Here is an 18,848-nt window from a genome sequence, read left to right on the forward strand (position 1 = left end):
TCACTGTTGTCGCGTATAATGACAATTTATTTTATTTTTTACTTGACACAAAAAGTACGTGAATTCGTCTCAACCCATAGACGCCCATTGCCTCGCCCAAAAATATATCTATTGGGGGGATATACTATAACAGCGTGTTTGGCAGGAGGTTTGGCTATCGCAATGTGGTATTATGGTATGCAGAGGAAGCTGCTGTCAAATCTGGAAAGTTGTAGGTGAGTCGTGGCAGGATTGGCTATATTAATGACGTCTTCCCTAGTGTAAAAGCTCTCAGAAGTAGTGTCAGTATTATCTGTAGTAATTATATACGCATCATAATCGGGTTTCATAGCCCAGCGGATTGGTGTAGTCATACTGATAGCTGCTGGTGCCTTAAACTCCTGGAACGGAAACCACATGACGACATGTTGGTCAGAAGCAAGACCAACGCGAGGCGGCGATTGGACTGTCACTAGGAAAACGTTAAAAAATTCTGATCCATCATAATCATTTCAGCCGTAGGATGATCACTGCTAAATAAAAGCCTCGTATTTTTAATAGGACCGGTAGGAAGTGGCCTGCATCCAGTATGTTACAAAAAGTTTAACGCATCCATCTTGTGATCTTATAAAACCGTTGTTTTCAATATGATATTATTCTATTCTATAACAAAGTTATAAATGAAATATAAAATAATTTTTCCTTTGCATTATCATAATTAGTTTTTAATTAATTATTATACAAAAATTATCCTTCGTCACATGTCTCTCAAAACACAATTTAAATAACACAAGTAACATAATAGAAACAACCGCAGAAAAAGGCTTCAATGTCAAACAAGGATGTTGATATAACGTAAATACAGTTCATAATAAAGAGCTATTTGATTAGAAATACAAAATAAGGCTAATGAAATTGAATTTATCAGGCTTCAGCGACTACAATTCTATTTGAAAAATGTATCGATTTTGATTATTTTTGTTGGCAACAATCAAAATAAAAAGTAAATGATAATAATGCTTTTCATAAGTTATATAAAACAAAGAAATATATTAATAAAGGAAAAAATAGTTTTTGAGTGTGTTTAAGGAATATTCAAAACAATTTCAAAAAGTCTCCCCGGCGGGGAATCGAACCCCGGTCTCCCGCGTGACAGGCGGGGATACTTACCACTATACTACCGAGGAATATATTAAAGTTTTAAATTATTGGTATATAAATAAAATAAAAAGTATATTATAAACGAAAATGATATTTTTTAATACCATTTCATACATTACTTATTTAATATAATGAAAAAACATACCTACTTAACATAAGCTTATTTTCTATTTAACACTAATCGAATTGCAAATCTACTCAATTTTATTTAGAAAGCATATCAAAAATTTTAATCACACTTGCACACATCTTTAACCAATAGAACCTCGCAGGAGTAATGCTTGTTGTCAGATCTAAGTAAATAGATCTCTATTATTGTAAGTCTATTATTTTCCAATAAATAAATACATTGTTGTTTGAGTTGTCATTTTATAGATGGCGTTGATATAAAATAGATCTTCATTTTGTCTGAGAACTTACATCGGCAACCAGTTTACGTAAGAGCACACAAATATAAACGGCCTTTTTTAAATTTTTACTTAAGATATTGCTTTAATAACAAAATTAACTATGCGAAAATGATGTTATCACGAAAGTCTTCCAGTCCATAATTTGATAAAGTTTAATCCTAATTTCTTTTATGTTTTTGTTTAGAAAAAAATTAATGTCAGTTATAATGTAACAATCGTAAACATTGAAAAATACAATGATTACTCTAAAAATTAATATTATGTATTGAGTTTAAATTGATTTTGATCACTCACTCACCATTTAGATCGATTTTGATCACTTTTCACTTTTCACATTTTGTACTAAGTGTTTATTTTGTAATTTGTTCAATTTTAATATTTTGCATGAAAACAGAATAAAGAAAAATTTAGTTTATTTAATGGAATCAGAAAAATTTATTTTAAAAATTTCGGTCATGAAAGTTTATTACGACAATATAGTTCCCCCTCTATGATTATGTTGACTATTAACAAAAAGTTTACTTTGCTGCCATCTAGTAGCTAGATGAGTAAATTCATCAAAGTTATTGGAAGTAAATAAGCGAGAGAAACACCGTTGATACAAAGTTGTTCAAGACTAAAGAGCGGAGCGACTGGTTGCAAGCAAAGCAAGGCGGATGATAAAGCAAACAAACCAGTTAGTCATAAACCGTGGCATGGGGAGGTTGTGTCGCTAATTTTTGTAAAGAAACATATTTACCATCTTTGTTTTTTTTTCAAAGTTCAAAGGAATACACAAAGTATTATACATGTTCATGAATAAGGTTAAAACTTTTATGAATTAACGGCATTGTTTGTGTATTTTTTTGCTTTTCAAATGGATTCGTTCTTTTTATTCGAGTGTGTAATCTTGTATCGGCGAGAATTAAACATCATTGAATTTGTGGGACGGTTCTTAAAAATGTGAAGATATTGTGATTTAGTGAACTTATTTGGTTGTAATGAGAATTTTGTTTCTATCATAAAGAGGGACAAGTTAAGAGGAACTATGAAGTGGCTTATCTTTCTTTTGCTGTTGCCGGCAAGTCTAGCACATCTCAATGTTTACTTAAGCAGCGCTGAAGTATGGAGACTGCTCGGTAAGTTTACGTCAATGAAAAACATTAAAAATGCGTTTTATATAGTAACTCATTAGATTTTATCTCTATAAAAATGTTTAAGTTCAGCAGTGTGCATATTGCAGTTAAGTATAAGTAAGTAAGCTTTTTTTTAAAACAAAAGGTTTTTATTTTTTTTAACATTCACATAGACATTTTTTGCAATATTTGTCACCTAATTTTGGTGAAAATGTTTGACTAATGATTTTATTTAAATATAAGTATACTATCATTAAAATTGCTACCTATAATCAATACAAAAATGCTTACATTTATATTGTTGTTAATAAGCCATGTACATTATACAAATGCCGAGAAAGGTTATATGTTTACACTTTACCCACCTGTCTTTTTTATGTTATGCATCGAAAGTTATATTTTTTATCATTTATTATGAAATTATTTTCGTTTCTATTGTAATTATATTTATTGGCAATTTATTGTAAGACAGTTAAATCGTACATGACATTGAACGGGTGTGTTTATAAGGCAATAAGAATACATTACTAGAACTTCTTGATATTTCTTATCATTTATCACTCAGTTAAGTTGATAATGATTTGATAGTCGTGGAAAACGAATTTAAGTAGTCGATATAAATAATTGTTCTGAATTCGTTAGATCTCCTGGTTATTTTTTTAACACATTAGATTTAGAATCTATAACCATGGCACAATTGCTATAACAAATTGTGTTAAAATTTAATAATATTTACCCGCGCTCAATTAATTACTGTTCTATATATTATAATAATATTCGAAACTAACCGGTAATTTAACTTTCGTAATTGCTTATCGTATGGTAATAATTGCACTAAGAAATATCGATTTAGGAATATCAACTTACACTTGTTATTATCCAGTAGATGCCACTATTTTAATGTAATTATGAATACATAATTATCTTAGTAAGATGTTTATTTTTATTTCATTAAAACTATGATTTACCTAGAATTCTAAAATTTTCACTCTTTTTTAAAGAGTAAAGGTACATTGACATTGGTTTAGGTTATAAACTAATTTTAATAAGTTCTTTATAAAACTGTTTTACCCTAAAATACGACATTAAGGCCTAGCCTACAGAAAAATATTTTTTAAACAAAAAAAAACTTTGAGATCATTTAGTTATAAATAATTTAAATTTATGTATGAATTTTTAAAAAAATGCATCTGTTTCCAACGGAGGAATTTGTAATTTTAATGGCGTAATATTCCCCATGTTGAGCTGTTGGTTTTATTAGATGAAATACAATTTATCGCATCGCATGATATAAAAGATGTTTTAAATGCATTTTAACGAACCGGTATCTTTTTTTTGTATCCCAAATCACCACCACCACCACTTCTGTCCACTTATCATAACGTGAGTCTGCCACGTTTTCCACTTTTAGTAAAAAAATTGTTTGTTTAGGTAATCAAGGGTCAGTGAGGCGATCTATGGGGCAGGCTTATGTCCTGCAATGGGCGTCTATCGGCTGATAAGAATGAATCGAATGATTTTTTTTCAATGTTGAGATTCAAATAACCAACCAACAATGCAACTTTAGGTCGAACGGAAGTTGACCAATAACGTTCGCCGATAGAGGAAGTCGAAACTATCAAACCAATATTTTTAACCGAGCAACTACGTATTTTCTTTTGTTTATAAATAAAATAATTTTGGTAATAAATATATTTATTACTTAATATTTTCACAATGCAATATACGAAAATATTTTATTTTTTCTTTTTTTGACATATTAGAAAAAACTAAATCTTATTACTGGCCAGTTTAATAACGACAAAAGAGCACAAAAAAATAAATCCTACTTAAATCTTTAAGACGGCTTAGCAAGAAGGCAACATTCCCGAAATTGCACCCCGTGGTGTTCTTTGTTATCATTACTGTAAATCACATACATTTTATATTCAATTCCGACGACAATAAATACGAGAATTTATCTGAACGGTGTGAATTGCAGATTTTGTTACATTTGAAAATCGAAGTACATAATTTGAAAAGTTCAAAAGACAAATATTAGTAAAATAATCAATAAATTTTAGTGTTCCAGGCGACATTTCAGCTTGGAAATAAATTGTTTTATTGATTGTAAAGGATAAAACTTTACTGTTGTTTTTCACAGATCGCGTTGAGAACCGTTGCATTGATATAATATTGAATTTTATTTTAGATTCTATCAAATTCGAATTTTCCGACAAATTTTCTTGACGTAAATCAGGACGTAAAATGTACATATGATTTAAAGTGAAAAATAATATGAACCATCAAACTATTCCTTTATACTTTGTACTCTCGGAAGTAATAAACCTGTAGTATCCTATCGAAAAAAATATATATTCAGGATATATATAAAATACTTATATTTCAGAGCCTTAGAGGTTTTTGTTGTTGCACCAATCAGCCTGTATATGATTTAAACTGAGAAATAATAAGATCATACGAATTAAAATAAATATATTATAGAAAATGTTGACAATATAAAACATAGTTTTGATAAATTATAATTATTATATTGCAAAGATCTAATTTTGTTCTATTCACTAAGTCGTTACTTTCTTTAATTCACGGGAGTATTTCAAAGTTAAGCCAAAGTGACAGATTTAAAAGGGGCTGCGTGTGCGCAGGTAATAGCTTTAGAAATGTGTCGCGCCTCTACAATAGGACCTATTATATTATTTTAGTGTAGCAACCTGCGGGTATAGTGCGATCCGTCTTTGTCAGGACGTAGCCATCTGTCTTTTGTCCTTGTTTAGAAATTAGAATTAGAATAGTTTAACTTTATTTTCCAGTAACCCCACTCATTATACATTCTAATTTTTTTTTAAAGAAATATACGAATAAGAAACGTCTAGTAAGGTTCGTTAATATTATACAAATTACTTAATTATAATAATCTTCATTTATTCATATAAAATAAGAATATTAACTCAATAAATAAAAGTATGTACGTGACTTCCTAATACGTGTGTGATGTCCAGAAAAAAAAAAAAACATTACCGATTTTCTCAGGAAATGTGATATACGCAATGTAAATTCTAGATGCAAAATAAAAATGATTTATACCTAAGATTCGACTTTATCCAGTTAGGAATTCTTTCTATGGTCAATATAAGCTTTTACAATAGGATCTCAGATAATGTTCGATAACGTTTTATTGCTAGTTTAAAAAAACGTCAATGAGCAGTGGAATCCAAGCGGTAGATGACTGAGACTCGCGATATTATGTAGGATTGCTTCTGCTTATAAACAAATCTCCAGAGGATGAATAGCAGCATCTTCTGCGTACCATAATACCACACTGCTATCGCCAACCAGCCTGCCAAGCATGGCGATTATGATATATCACTCCAAAGATATATTCGAGAGAGGTGTAAGCCTTGCAGTGGACTATGGGCTCAACCGAAGACGTTTGTGTGCTATGAGTACACACACTGTTAATGACTCCATTAAAGATCGCATACCTTGGAAATGCCGTGTTCATTACCTGGTTATTTTAGTGTTTATTAAATATGTAATTTTATACTTAAAATATAGGTATGAAGTCCCGCTATCTATCGTCTGTTATTCTCAGATCTGAGGCCTGGTTTGAACAGATGCTATAGACTTATCATATCGTCAAGTGATGTAATATCTGATGTATGTATCCCGTTGAATAAACAATGATTTAATTTAAATTTTTACAAGATAATTTAAGTTCATATGTTTTTATTTTTCGTAAAAAGATTTTATTTACTAATAACCTGTTACAATAAAATGTTAGCTTATCCTGTTAAAACAATCACTTCGACCGCATCTCGGCTGTATGTTGATATAAAATTAACATATCTTAAAATTTTATGTTATGTTTAAAATTTCCAATATTCACGCAAAATTCACCGAACGACATTATTTATGATGATCACGTTCAAAAATTTGAATTTTGAACATTAACTTTAATATAGGGTTAACAATGTTTTATTATTGTCTGTCACCTTGATATTAATTTCAATATACAAAACCTTGTTCTACCACACTGTTATAGGTGAGCCAGATCACTTACCATGCCATAGTTTCGTTACATTTTCATACAATTTATTTTACTGAAAATGTCTAACATTGTCAGTTTTAAGGAATATTCCTAATCAAATTTATACGGACTGTGGAATAAAAATTATGACATCTTTCAGATTCTTCATCGTTTTGTTCTTAAAAGAAATATGCACCCGATGGAATTGTTATGAATGTTTCATTTGTAATTTTGAAGACAATTGAAAGGGACAAATATTTGACTTTGGACATTATTCGGCGTCAACAATTATATTGAATTTAAATGATTTTAAAACAAATATTTGTTAAAATTTAATTTTTTGACTCATAAATTCGTCGATTTCAGATTTATTGTCAGTTGTTGGGTTTTCTTTCATTAATAATACAATTTTATATCAAAGTTTTTAGCATTGCAGCATGGTATACATTTTTGTTATTTGACCAACATGTTTAAATGAATATCAGTATGAAAACTCGCCAAATTTAGTAGATAGAATCTATCAACATAAGAACATTTAGCTTCCGTGTAAACACATCTTTAATCCGTTACAGGTAATAAATGAGAGTGTGTGTGTATTTTCTGGTGGTGTTCATTGTTTCCAGTGAATATAGTATAATTCACTTAAATAGATAAATGCAGCACGTTTTGTATTCAAACAACACAAAGTTTTAAGTAATACTTGTAACGAAGCGCGCTTTACCGAAACTCTGACAGCCCTGTGTATGTGGCATCCACGCAGCTCAGCACGGGGCACTGGTCATTTATTTTGAATGACGTTTATGTAGATTCTATGGAGGCAACCAATAAACTGTACGACCAAAACGCGTGTTCCGACACCGCGGGTGCGACGTTATGTCGCCGGCCGTTGGTATCGGCGAAAACTTGAAATTTTTATTTACATTCGTGTCTGCTTTATGAATATTGAACAATTCGCTCGAGACCATAAGGTGTTAAATATTTTCGAATTTTAAGATTTCGGATATCGATATCGTCTGATTTATAATTTTCGCATTCAATATACCTTTATCATGCTGGGTGAATGTTGTTTAACTAATTTGAACTTTATTCTTTGGACTTTACTTGATACTTAAAAATATGAATTGAAATCAAAATTTTTTTTAACAAATGTTTGACATTGAGAACGTGAAGTAAAAATATTTTTATTATAAACTTGCTGCCTGAACAGACTTCTACGAGTGTCCCGTCTACTTCTACTTCATACCAGCAATTCTTCGAGTTATATTGGTAATTAATTTTTCGTTTCTGCTTATTTCTTATTTAATCACGCAGCGAATCTCCGAAAATCTAAACTAAAGTAAAAGGTATACCATTGATAGCCCTAACGAACTTTTTTTTCTTCTTTTGATCGACGTCAGTTGTTTTATAACTAGACACAGGGGTTTTAATTTATTTTATGCTTGTATTTGAAGTAATTTTCGTAGACATTTGCTAATTTTTATTCCCGTAGAAACCTTATTTGTGCCTTAACGAAAAGAGAAATATTGTCCAAATTAGCGAAGTTATTTTCGAGTTTTAGCACCACACTCGAATTATTTTTATTTACTTATAGATTAATGATAAGAGTAAACAGCGGATGAAAATATTTGTTTCGCAACTTGAGCACGACGCGTTCGCCGAAACCCACGAGCAGCTTTATGGCTAGTTGCTATCGTTCATCTAAATTCTTTACGACTGGGTGTACGCCCAAGTTATTGCACTGAGAAAAGAAGGCTCTCTGGTCTTTATTACTTTAGTTTCTTGTAGTTTTTCTGAAGAATAAGTCTCCAAGTAGTTTAAATTTAATCTTAGTTATGATTCCTACATAATTTACAATGCGACTTTTCGTTGGTGAAGATTTAAAATGTAAATCGTGATCATTATTATTATCATAACCATATCAGCTGATAGACGCCGTCTGCAAGGAATAGTCCTTCCCAAAGATCACCACGTCTATAACTATTTATGTCATATCCGGACTATATAGCGTAATACAGCTTTATTATTATAATAATATTATATTAACGGACCGAACCACATCAGTAACATATAATAGACTTTGATTAAACATACACTTTATTTGCGATAAACATGCGTTCACTATTGATTTAAAATAAGTGTTATATATTATTATATTATTTAAAGTAGATTTAGATTCGCATACCTTTTGTAACTTGCGCCGTGTATATTGCTACTAAAAGGTGCACAGCCGCATTGTTCCACGAATAGGACTCACGATACGAGCGTAGGCGCAACCTAATGCTATTTCCTCAATACCATTGCAGTATCAGTTTCTATTCCATTAAATTGTACGCACGCTGGATTCTATTTTTTTTAAAGTTACGGTTTTGTTATGTTATTGTTAGTTTTGATGGCTTACTGGTTTGTAAAAATAAAAACGTGTTGTAAAGAATATTCATTTCACCCAAAAGAGGTTAGCTAAGAAAAGATTTTACGTAATTCCATCCGTATTGAGAAGAATTGCATTGAAAAAGCATATTTTAATACTACAGCTCTTATAGGTATATTACTTGGTCGGAATATTATTTTATGCGTATTAAAAATTACCATGAATGAATTTTATGAAATTACACCCACAAAAGGCAGCGCGGGCCACGCGAAGCGGGCGCTAGCATGAAATAATAGCAGCATTAAAATTAACTACTTTTTTGTCATTGACAAATGCTATTAGCCGGTTGATATTTTTATGAGGTGGTAGAGTGATGAAAGTGCTTAACCTCAACCTTTCTTTAATAATTTAATTTAAGAGCATCCTCGTCAGCCTCAGATTCGAAGTTTTTCACTGGATTGGGAGACCAAGGAGTGTAGACTATGCGCTATGTGGCCTAATCATTGCCAATCCGGTATTACAAAGTTAAAAAGTCTCGTTTTGTAAATTTTAAGCTCATAATAAAGTTATTTTTTAAAGATTTACTTCACAAAACATATGCCAGCTTGATTGTGATTTAATACACATAATTCTTCCGTAACGATACGTAACATAATTATAACCGCTTATCTACAGTTAGTTGTAAAAATAACCCAGTGTGTAAGAAGATCTTTTAACCGCTGATTGGATTTCTTCACTAGTATTGCGGTGGGCGTAAAAAAGGAAAAAAGCAACGCGATACTTGAGCGTGGTGTCAGGTTTCATCTAGACACGGTAACCTCCTCGCACGGTTACCATATTGTGTCTTTTTACCGTTAAACTCTTAAGATAAGAGACAATGGCAAATTTAATTGTTATAATGTTTTGTATTAATTCTTCACTTTTTAATCGTTTATTGGCTAATCCTTGACTACGATCTAATCTCAAGTTAAATGGTTGCGTAAGCTTACATGTTCAAAAAGAAGGTTCGAGAACTATTGGCGTAAGAATCAATGTATCTTAAGTCTAATTTTATGTTGTATTGTTGCGTACAGTACAAGTTGTATAGTTTATACACATGCATAATTTGTGTACATTCAGCGTCCTCCGCGTATCATTATACCACACTGCGATCACCAACTCGCAAACCAAGCGTGGTGATAATGGTATATTTCACCATAGATATCTTTGGGGGAGGTCTATACCTTGCAGTAGGCTGAATCGATGACCACAAATCTGTGAATATATTCTAACATTTTGGTAAAGTATGTGTTTATTAGGAATTAGATAATAGGTATAATGTATGGACAGTATATAGTATTTTATACAATTTGTATTACTCTTCTATCACAATTTACATAACTGCCTACTTGTTATCTCTGCACCGCTCTAGGTTAACTGGTAGAGAATGCCTATAAGGCATTAAGTCCGCTATTTTACAAAATGTAAAAAGAAATAATTCTTAGAGTAATATCCCATTATACGTACCTATTTTTGTATTTATGATACATTTAACACAAATGTTTAGATACGTATTGCTCATTTCTATACTTTGTGTTCAGTGAATTTGTAAATGAAAACGTAGCAAAGGGCGAGGTTTAAATATTTGATCTCGCAAACGTTACCTGCACTCTTCCGGTCTGTTATCGTTGCGCGTTATCTAAAGGGCGATCTCTGTCTGTCTGTGCTAACATAAGTAACATTTACGTGAAAATTTGCCTGTCCCTGAGATTATCCCTTGCCCATTATCTTTATTTTTTTTTTACTCTAAGCAGAGCGTACACTGAATAACAAAAACTCACCGGAATAGACATTGTTATTTTAATAAATACTATTAATGGTGCATTCAGACAGCGACGTTTGAATCACGTCCCCTCTAAACTGTGATGTCGTTTAGGGAATTAACAGTGAAATATTTCAATGAACGTCCAACGATGGAGCTTTATAAATACGGGCATCGTTCTTCTTGAAAATATACTTTATGTAAATACTGTTGACGTGCGCGATGATGTGGAGTGGGCCTAAATAAATTTAATTTCACGGCTGCTATACAAACTGGTGAGTTTTTTTTTTTAATTTTTATAAACGTTATGTGTCATACAGCCTTGTGCGTACCAAGAGTTGTTTTTATAATTTATTTGATCATATTATTTTTACATTGGATCATTTATAGTAAGCACTTGTGAATGTCATAAGAGAATGCCAGAAGAGTCCAATTCGATAGAAACTAGAATCAGACTTAGTTCCCTTGTAATGGCATCCTTGAACATAAATCTATGAGGATTCTAAACGCCTCTCATTTAAGGACCCGCAATAAACTCAGACGAATTTTTATGGTCATTTATTCGGCTTTGCTGTCCGTTAAAAATTCTATACACTATAATAGATAATTTTTAGATTCTAACATATGTGTTTAGAATAAATTTTTATTAAAAAAAAACTGGTTTACAGGATCAGGTTAACGGTGGTCTTGAAATTGAGCCACATTGGATTTTGTTATATATACTCTTGATAATAAGTCTTTTGTACGCAATCTTCAGATATTGAACCGCGGAAGCTTTAACGCGAAAGCGTGTTCTGTTAATTTGTTCCCCATAAATATTGTAAAGGAGTGTTTTGGTTAAAAGCTCTTGGTCGTGAGCGGGCGCAGAAATAGAATTAGGCGCGTACGTTGCACCACTGCGAGCTACAGGATTATTATGCGTTACATGAATATGCAACTCGTTATTTTCAATTAAGTGAAGCGCCGGTCTAGCGTTGTGTATATCGCTTTGGAATTCTCACCTCATGCAATTTTAATGCATCATTGTAGTGAGACCCCTGTTCTGCCTACCGAGCCTAATTTGCTTAGCTATTAATTATTCCGACTTTGCATGTTTTATTAACAATAAGCTCTTGCTTCGGTTTGATTTTGAATTAGTCTTTGTTTGACGTTCTCTCTGTTTGACACTGTTATTAATACACGAATATTAGTTTTAGTAATACAGTTTGGTGACATTATTGATAGTTTCTTAGTGAAGTTTAGTTACTTTATCCGAAACCAATAATATTGTACTAGTTATTAAATTAAATATATATATTGGTTATGGTGTGTAATTCTGTCCAAGTACCTAACCTACCTACGATTCTGCCTAAAGCGTATGGCTGGTTAAATATGAGGCTCGGAAGTTCTATCTTCTAAGGTGTATGAGAGAGGAGAGTGCAATTTACAAGACGCACACGAGATATTTGACAGTTAATCTCCAAATAATACGAGGTGACTAGCATTTGCTGGTACAATACTATGGTATATATCCCCATAGATATCTTTGGGGAAGGCCTTTGTCTTGCAGAGGAGGTATATGGGCTGAAACGACGGCAGTACTATCTTTGTAATTAAAGTCTTGCATCGAGATAAAACAATTGATATCTATGTAAGTATTTGAATAAATCATAAAATATTATTATTCGTTTAACTCATGTGTCAAAGGTTCTAAATACTTGACTAAAATTTACACAAACTTAACAGAAAGGTGTTCTATAAGTGTTTACATTTGTTATCAACTGTACCGTGCAATTGAACTGTAACATGTGCCAAGAAGTTGTATCCAGGCGAACATTATACTGGTGCACTGAATCTTTTTTATTGGCACCAATTATACCGAATGAACGGGCCGCACAACGCCATTTCTAATTAACACTTTAAAATCTTCACTTGTTTTATTAACACTGAGTAATCTGATAGGATTGCGCATGGTACATTTATGTAGGCACACAAATTATAAATATGTTTGGTAAAAATGCCTTGTTATATAAATAATAGAAAATTTGGAACTTTACTTATCGTCGCGTTAAAATAATTTGTATATATTTCAATACAGTAATTCCAAATATGAAACTAATATCAGGCAATACCTGCTGCTTCTGTAGATTCGGATAGAAAGGAAAGCGACTTTGATTTTTTACTTTTGTTTTTCTAATGCATATATTGTGACCAAAAAGTTTACGCTTAAAATAGTTTTTATATGTGAGTCTATCGTTAAATTACTACTAAGCGGATTAATATTGTAGCAAATTTATATTATTACAAAAAAATCATATGACGTTAATTTTCACCCATATAACAAAACATTTTGATGTGTTTAACAATTATCATTGCTGACTATTACTTGGAATGTATATCCATGCTCGCTTATCTTAATTGATGTAAATAGGTTATGTTTGTTATGTGTGCTGATAAATAATTAATAATAAACAAGTGGTCCGTTCGACGTGGGTTCGGATCCCACGAGATTCGTTTCTATACAGGACGATAGGTTATAGTTGTACAAGTTTTAAAGAGGTGAACGTATAGCTAATTTGCTGTCAAAATGTTACCACCCAAAAAAATTTAAAGTTACAGAAATAAAGAATAATGTAAAACGATTATATAATAAGAAAAAGCATTTCCAATTTTGGATCTTTATATATTAAAATTAATTCAGCAGTTATTGGCCTGACGCACTACAATATAGGTACATAGCGATCACTTTATATAGGGCGATCAGATATTGGTTTAAATAGATGAATGTATAGCTGTCAGCAAAAAGTTTCAAAACTTTTACCCCTATAACCAAGCCACCTGTACATTCGTTATGGAGTTTTTGAAGAAACGTATAATACTATGTATACAAAGAAACATCGTCATTTAAAATTGTAATAAAACCACGTTCTAAAAATTTTTGTGTTTTTTCAAATAATGGTTTATAGTGATAGATATATTGTTGTTTACATGTCGTAAAAATTCATAGTACGTGCACGGAATGGGTGCTCGTTGCCTTACAAGTTTCTTCTATATATTCATACAGGAATGCAATTGTGACTTTGAACATAGTTTTTTGGAATGCCATCAAGTAAAAAAGTAACTTGAATCGTCGTTATAAGATGTCGATGCGATAAAAATTATATTTCTTCGTATAGGCTTAAAAGGCGTCCTATGAATAATGTGCAGTTATAAATATTTTAATTTAAAAAAAAATGGCAGATGATTCAGCCTATTGTTTTTCTTGTTCATACTTACTAACTTTCTGCCCGAACAGTTACAGTTCATAAGAAAATAAAATTTAAATAACTTACTTCGAACGAATTTCTTTATTTAAAGATTTTATGTTTTTCTACTAAATGTTTACTATAACCAAATATTCCCCCAATCTGATAACATTGCATATAATGTAACCTTCAATTCAGGGCGCCCGATGGAGCTCTCGAGTTAAATTACGTAAGCAAGGTTTAAGCTAAGCACCTTCTGTGCTCTGTCCTCTTAAGCTTTCGGAGTCTGTAAATGGCCTGTAAAACAATAGTGTAGATCATGACCATAAAATAAATTATAAATGTAAGTTTTCTATTTCATACTTTCTATTTTATTGTATAATAATTATTTCACTGTAGGCATGCGATAATTTTCGTTTGGTTAAATCCAAACAAGCTTTTTTTTGGAGTTTTGATTGACGTATGAACAACTAAGGACAGATGAATGAATTTGTTCCGGTTCGTATGGAAAATAAAATCTTTGTTTCACCATTTTCTTCAATTCACTTTCGAGTATTTTATTTTCGAAACACAATTAGTCGAATTGGTCGAGTCGTTTTCAAGTTCTGTGCTTACTAATACATTTGCTGTATTTTATTTTTTCTTAATTTTTTTTGGAAAATATATTTATAAAAATTTTTCTTGTAAAGAATTTTTTTACCCTATTATTGGTTTTCAATAAAAGGAAAGATTATAGATGGTCAGAGTAATGGAATTCGTTGCCGTGTGACGACAGGTTGGCCGTGGATCCAGGTCGGCCAGCAGCTGAATAAATAGATCTTTATAAATAACGTGCAGCGATCGTCTTCGCGTCCCGTCGATTTGTTCACGTACCGTTTGTCTTGTGCTTTGATAACTGCCATTATGGTAACACTGCAATATTGTAAGATTTAAATAAATACCTACTTAGTATTTAAATTCATTCCCATAACCGGAAAAGTGATTTTGGAACATAATTCAAAAATTTAATAGAGAATAAAAGAATAGAGAAGAATAGAAATAAAGAAAGAATAGAGAAAAAAGTTAATAAATGACAAAATTTGAGAAAAAGTTATAAATTTATTCGTTACGCAGGTTTTCATACATTACAAGTTAAAATATTATTGAGAGAATGCTTCTGTTTGTTTTACCTTGAAATGAAAAAAAAAACACATTTATAAATAAATAATCTTTAACAGATGTTTAAGTAATACCAAACATCGACATAGCAAAACTTTCCAGTTTATTGTTAAATGAACAAAAATCCACGTTTCAATATTATATATAAACCCTTGAAGAGCGACCAGTTTTAAATTTAATAATCACTTAATCAAATAAAAGTTCTTTCATATAGAATTAACTCGGAACCCTTCGCATTAACGCGAGACAAGTCAAACACCAATTAGCGTTCAATACGTGTTTCGCATCTTAACGAGGATCTTTGTGAGGAATCAATTGGCTCTGGCCAGACGTATTCGAGACAATAAAACTTCGAAAAAACAATAAAACGCACAAAAGCAGTAACTATTCGCCTTCTTCTAATGTTTATTTTTTCTAATTTTGACGTCCCCTGCTGTCGCTTGCTTTTTTATAGCGATCGAAATCGGACGCACTTTTTGTTTCTTCCATGAAAAAGTAATTATTGATTATTTGTTTCACAGAAATAATATATTGTTTATATTAAAGGTGATCGACGAGGTATGGATAATATATGCAGGTCGTTATATCGGTATGATCGTGATATTCGAATGTGTGGTTGTTATTGACATTTTAAAATGGCGTTCCATAGCGAGATCGATAGTTTGGTTTATTCGAAATAATGTTAGCGGTCCGGGTCGGTTCTCCATCACACCTCGACGCGGGCTTTCGTGGCAATTCGCTGGGAATGGATAGAGATGTCATCGGGATAAAAAGCATCGATCCATCAGCCGTGTGCCGGGCTGCGTATGCGCATATGTCACAATGCATTTCTGAGTTTCTCAAACTAATTTATACATTGTTATAAATATTCAAATTTATATTTAAATCTAAAACACGTGTTATTTAAATTTTCTTTATTTTAATTAATAATTCTATATTGTAAAAGTTCTTTTGTTAACTGACGCAAAACTATGTACTGTGAAAATCAAATTGTTTTGTTTTACATATTTTCACATTTTTCCTATTCGTTTGGGGATAGAGATTATTAAGTAATTTAATCTGGAAACTAATCTGGTCTTATTCTTCCAAAAATTCAAGTAAAATTTCGTCCTAAAATAATTTACTGTGTTCATAATTTATATGTTCTCAGAATTACATGGAATATTTATAGTAAGAATTTTTGATAGTGGGTGTTGTTTAGGAGTGTTCGTCACGGAAATAATCACGCGAAAGCACGACGTGTTATTCTCTTGGGAGGTTGTGGAAGCGCTGGCAGCCCGAGACAATACCAGTGGAAAAAATGCCCGTCACTAAGATAAAGTCACGTTACCCCTACCCCGGTGTCGTTACAGACTTTAGCTTTTAACGTAAATGATTTCTTGCACTTTTATTTAGAACGTTATTTTTTGTCGACTATTGTTGCAATTTAGATTCACAATAAAGATATGTCTGTAAGAAAATTATTTTACTCTTTTAAGATTTTAATATATTATTTGTAAGCTTCCATCAATCACGTCTAAACGAAATCGGTTTGACCCCGGTGTAAGCGGAGTTTAATTCTCACAATCGGGGACGAACGGTCAGGCGGGGTACCCTCTTTAGACAAGCTGACGCTGACGGGCCGTCATGACGTCCGTCACCTGCCACCGCTCGCAGCTCGGGCTCAATCGCAGCTCGGTTTAGAAGCCGACAGAGCGACCATGATCGATGATGTGCTCGTGGAATGCGCCTCGAAATAGATACCGTCTTGGACACGCGCTAATGTGTTCCGCTAATGACATGCTGCCCGTTTTGTTTTACCCCATCGACTATTAACATCGCTCTCGCAAATATTTGATGCACCAGTCCCACGGTTATCCCGCGCGTTTTAATAACTACGGAGTGGTTATCTCTCAGCGTGGTGTGGTACTATAACAAGGCGTTATTGGAAGTCCTGTAGAGATGCCACGCGACCGTTGTTTTATTTCCCTTCAATGTTTGTTCAACGCTCAGCGACGCCCCATTAGGGATGAGGCCGTGACAATTTTGTTTGGAGCGAGACTTAATTGAATAGGCGGATGGGAACCGCAACACGCGTATGAAAGAGTAAATGTGCAAATAAATCTATTATAACACTATTGTGTCGCGGCGCTATTACCAAATGAATCAAAGCTTTCATTCACATCAAGCAGGACGCGGTTGCTGTTTGCAATACTCTAACATACTTCCATTATTATCTAAATTGGCAAATGCACTTACGTTTAATGTATCTTCATAATGCCTAGTTTTATTATAAATCTACAAGATATCAAATTTTATACTGTTTCTCAATGTTATTCAATTGCTTCAATAAATGTAATTTAAACTTTCGGTACATAACTAGCGTAATTGTGGACTTTCGATATAAGGTAGTATAAAAACATGAGTTAAATAGAACGGCGTCAATCAAAATTATTAAGAATTAAACAAATATGAATACATTTTTATTCACTGTTTCAATGTGTAGGCAGGGACCACACACGCGACCCTCCAGTGCCCCCTACGCAAATATAGCATCGGCGACCAGTACCGGAGGTACCTGCCGTGCTTCGACTCCTGCCCACACAGTGTGCACATCTACTTAGATGCCCTGTGTATCTAATCAGTCCTAAACACGCTACTATCGAGTAACACCATTCTTTTCTCAATTAGCAACTCGATAATCTAACTTGCGCACCTATCAAGACTTTCTCATTCTAAATTTCTCTGTACAAACCGTTTTATTTAACGCCCGAAACTTTAAAAGGTTATATTTTCATGTGTTTAATTTCCAAATCCCTTAATATGTCACGTTGGCAAAACATTTTTAGATTCATTGTCGTAATTAAGGAGCGTGAAATATGGTTCAAGACGATTGTGTCGCTTCGTCACAATAAAGTATTTAGTGAGAAGGACCCAAAAATAAACAAACAGCGAGCACAATCGTACGTATAAAATACACTGGCACAATGCACGGCCCGGCGCGTCATAATAAAGCTGGCTTTTGTGCCCTTGGCTGTAAATCATATAGTCCTTTAGAGAGAATGGCATACCATAAATAACGTACAAAATTCGAATGCGTTATTCGACGTCGCATTTTGGTCAGAGCGTTCTAATAGCGGAACAAATTAATCAATGACAACTATAAACTTTTTTTTACTTCCATAATATAAACATAGAGTCACAATATGAATTGTCAATGATGACTACCTGGTGGTTTGGTCGTAGGATTCAAGTTTACATTTGATTTGATGTTATAATTATTTACACAGTCTCCGTAATGTAACGCGTTACAACAAAAAATTACTTACTAATTACGAACTACTTTATACAATGAAAAATAATTTACGTTATAACGACAGCATTGAAAAATATCTTTGAAACTTTTGGCGCTGTACCATTTTAAAATAAAGGAAATATTATAACGTATAAGTAGCATAAAGTTATTAGTTATCGTTAATAGTTTTATTTCGTTACGGCCGATAATCGGAGACGTAGTAAAATCCGTAGCCGAGCCGCACTCGCTTTTAATGGGTTCGTAAGAAAGCAATTAAAGGCGAGCATTATGATAGTATTGAAGAATTTAAGGCGGTCGACGTTGTTACGGC

The 18,848-nt window shown here is 32.5% G+C and overlaps 1 protein-coding gene and 1 non-coding gene across 2 annotated transcripts in view; one reads left to right on the plus strand and one right to left on the minus strand.

Moving 5' to 3' along the window:
- Positions 1 to 1,094: 1,094 nt before the first annotated feature.
- TRNAD-GUC (transfer RNA aspartic acid (anticodon GUC)) lies at positions 1,095 to 1,166 on the minus strand. The gene has a single exon. It is a non-coding gene; the product is annotated as a tRNA-Asp (tRNA).
- A 1,045-nt stretch (positions 1,167 to 2,211) lies between these two features.
- Positions 2,212 to 18,848, plus strand: part of dnt (tyrosine-protein kinase Dnt) — a 52,812-nt gene continuing 36,175 nt past the window's right edge. The window contains exon 1 of the mRNA XM_068770095.1: positions 2,212 to 2,668. Within this exon, the coding sequence (XP_068626196.1) occupies positions 2,578 to 2,668 (91 nt within the window). The 5' untranslated portion in view covers positions 2,212 to 2,577. The remainder of the gene's footprint in view (positions 2,669 to 18,848) is intronic.

Source organism: Battus philenor, unplaced genomic scaffold, assembly GCF_028537555.1.
Source record: "Battus philenor isolate CCGP_79_NKW_IND1 unplaced genomic scaffold, ilBatPhil1.0.hap1 SCAF_3, whole genome shotgun sequence".
In the NCBI taxonomy this organism is placed as follows: Eukaryota; Metazoa; Arthropoda; class Insecta; order Lepidoptera; family Papilionidae; genus Battus; species Battus philenor.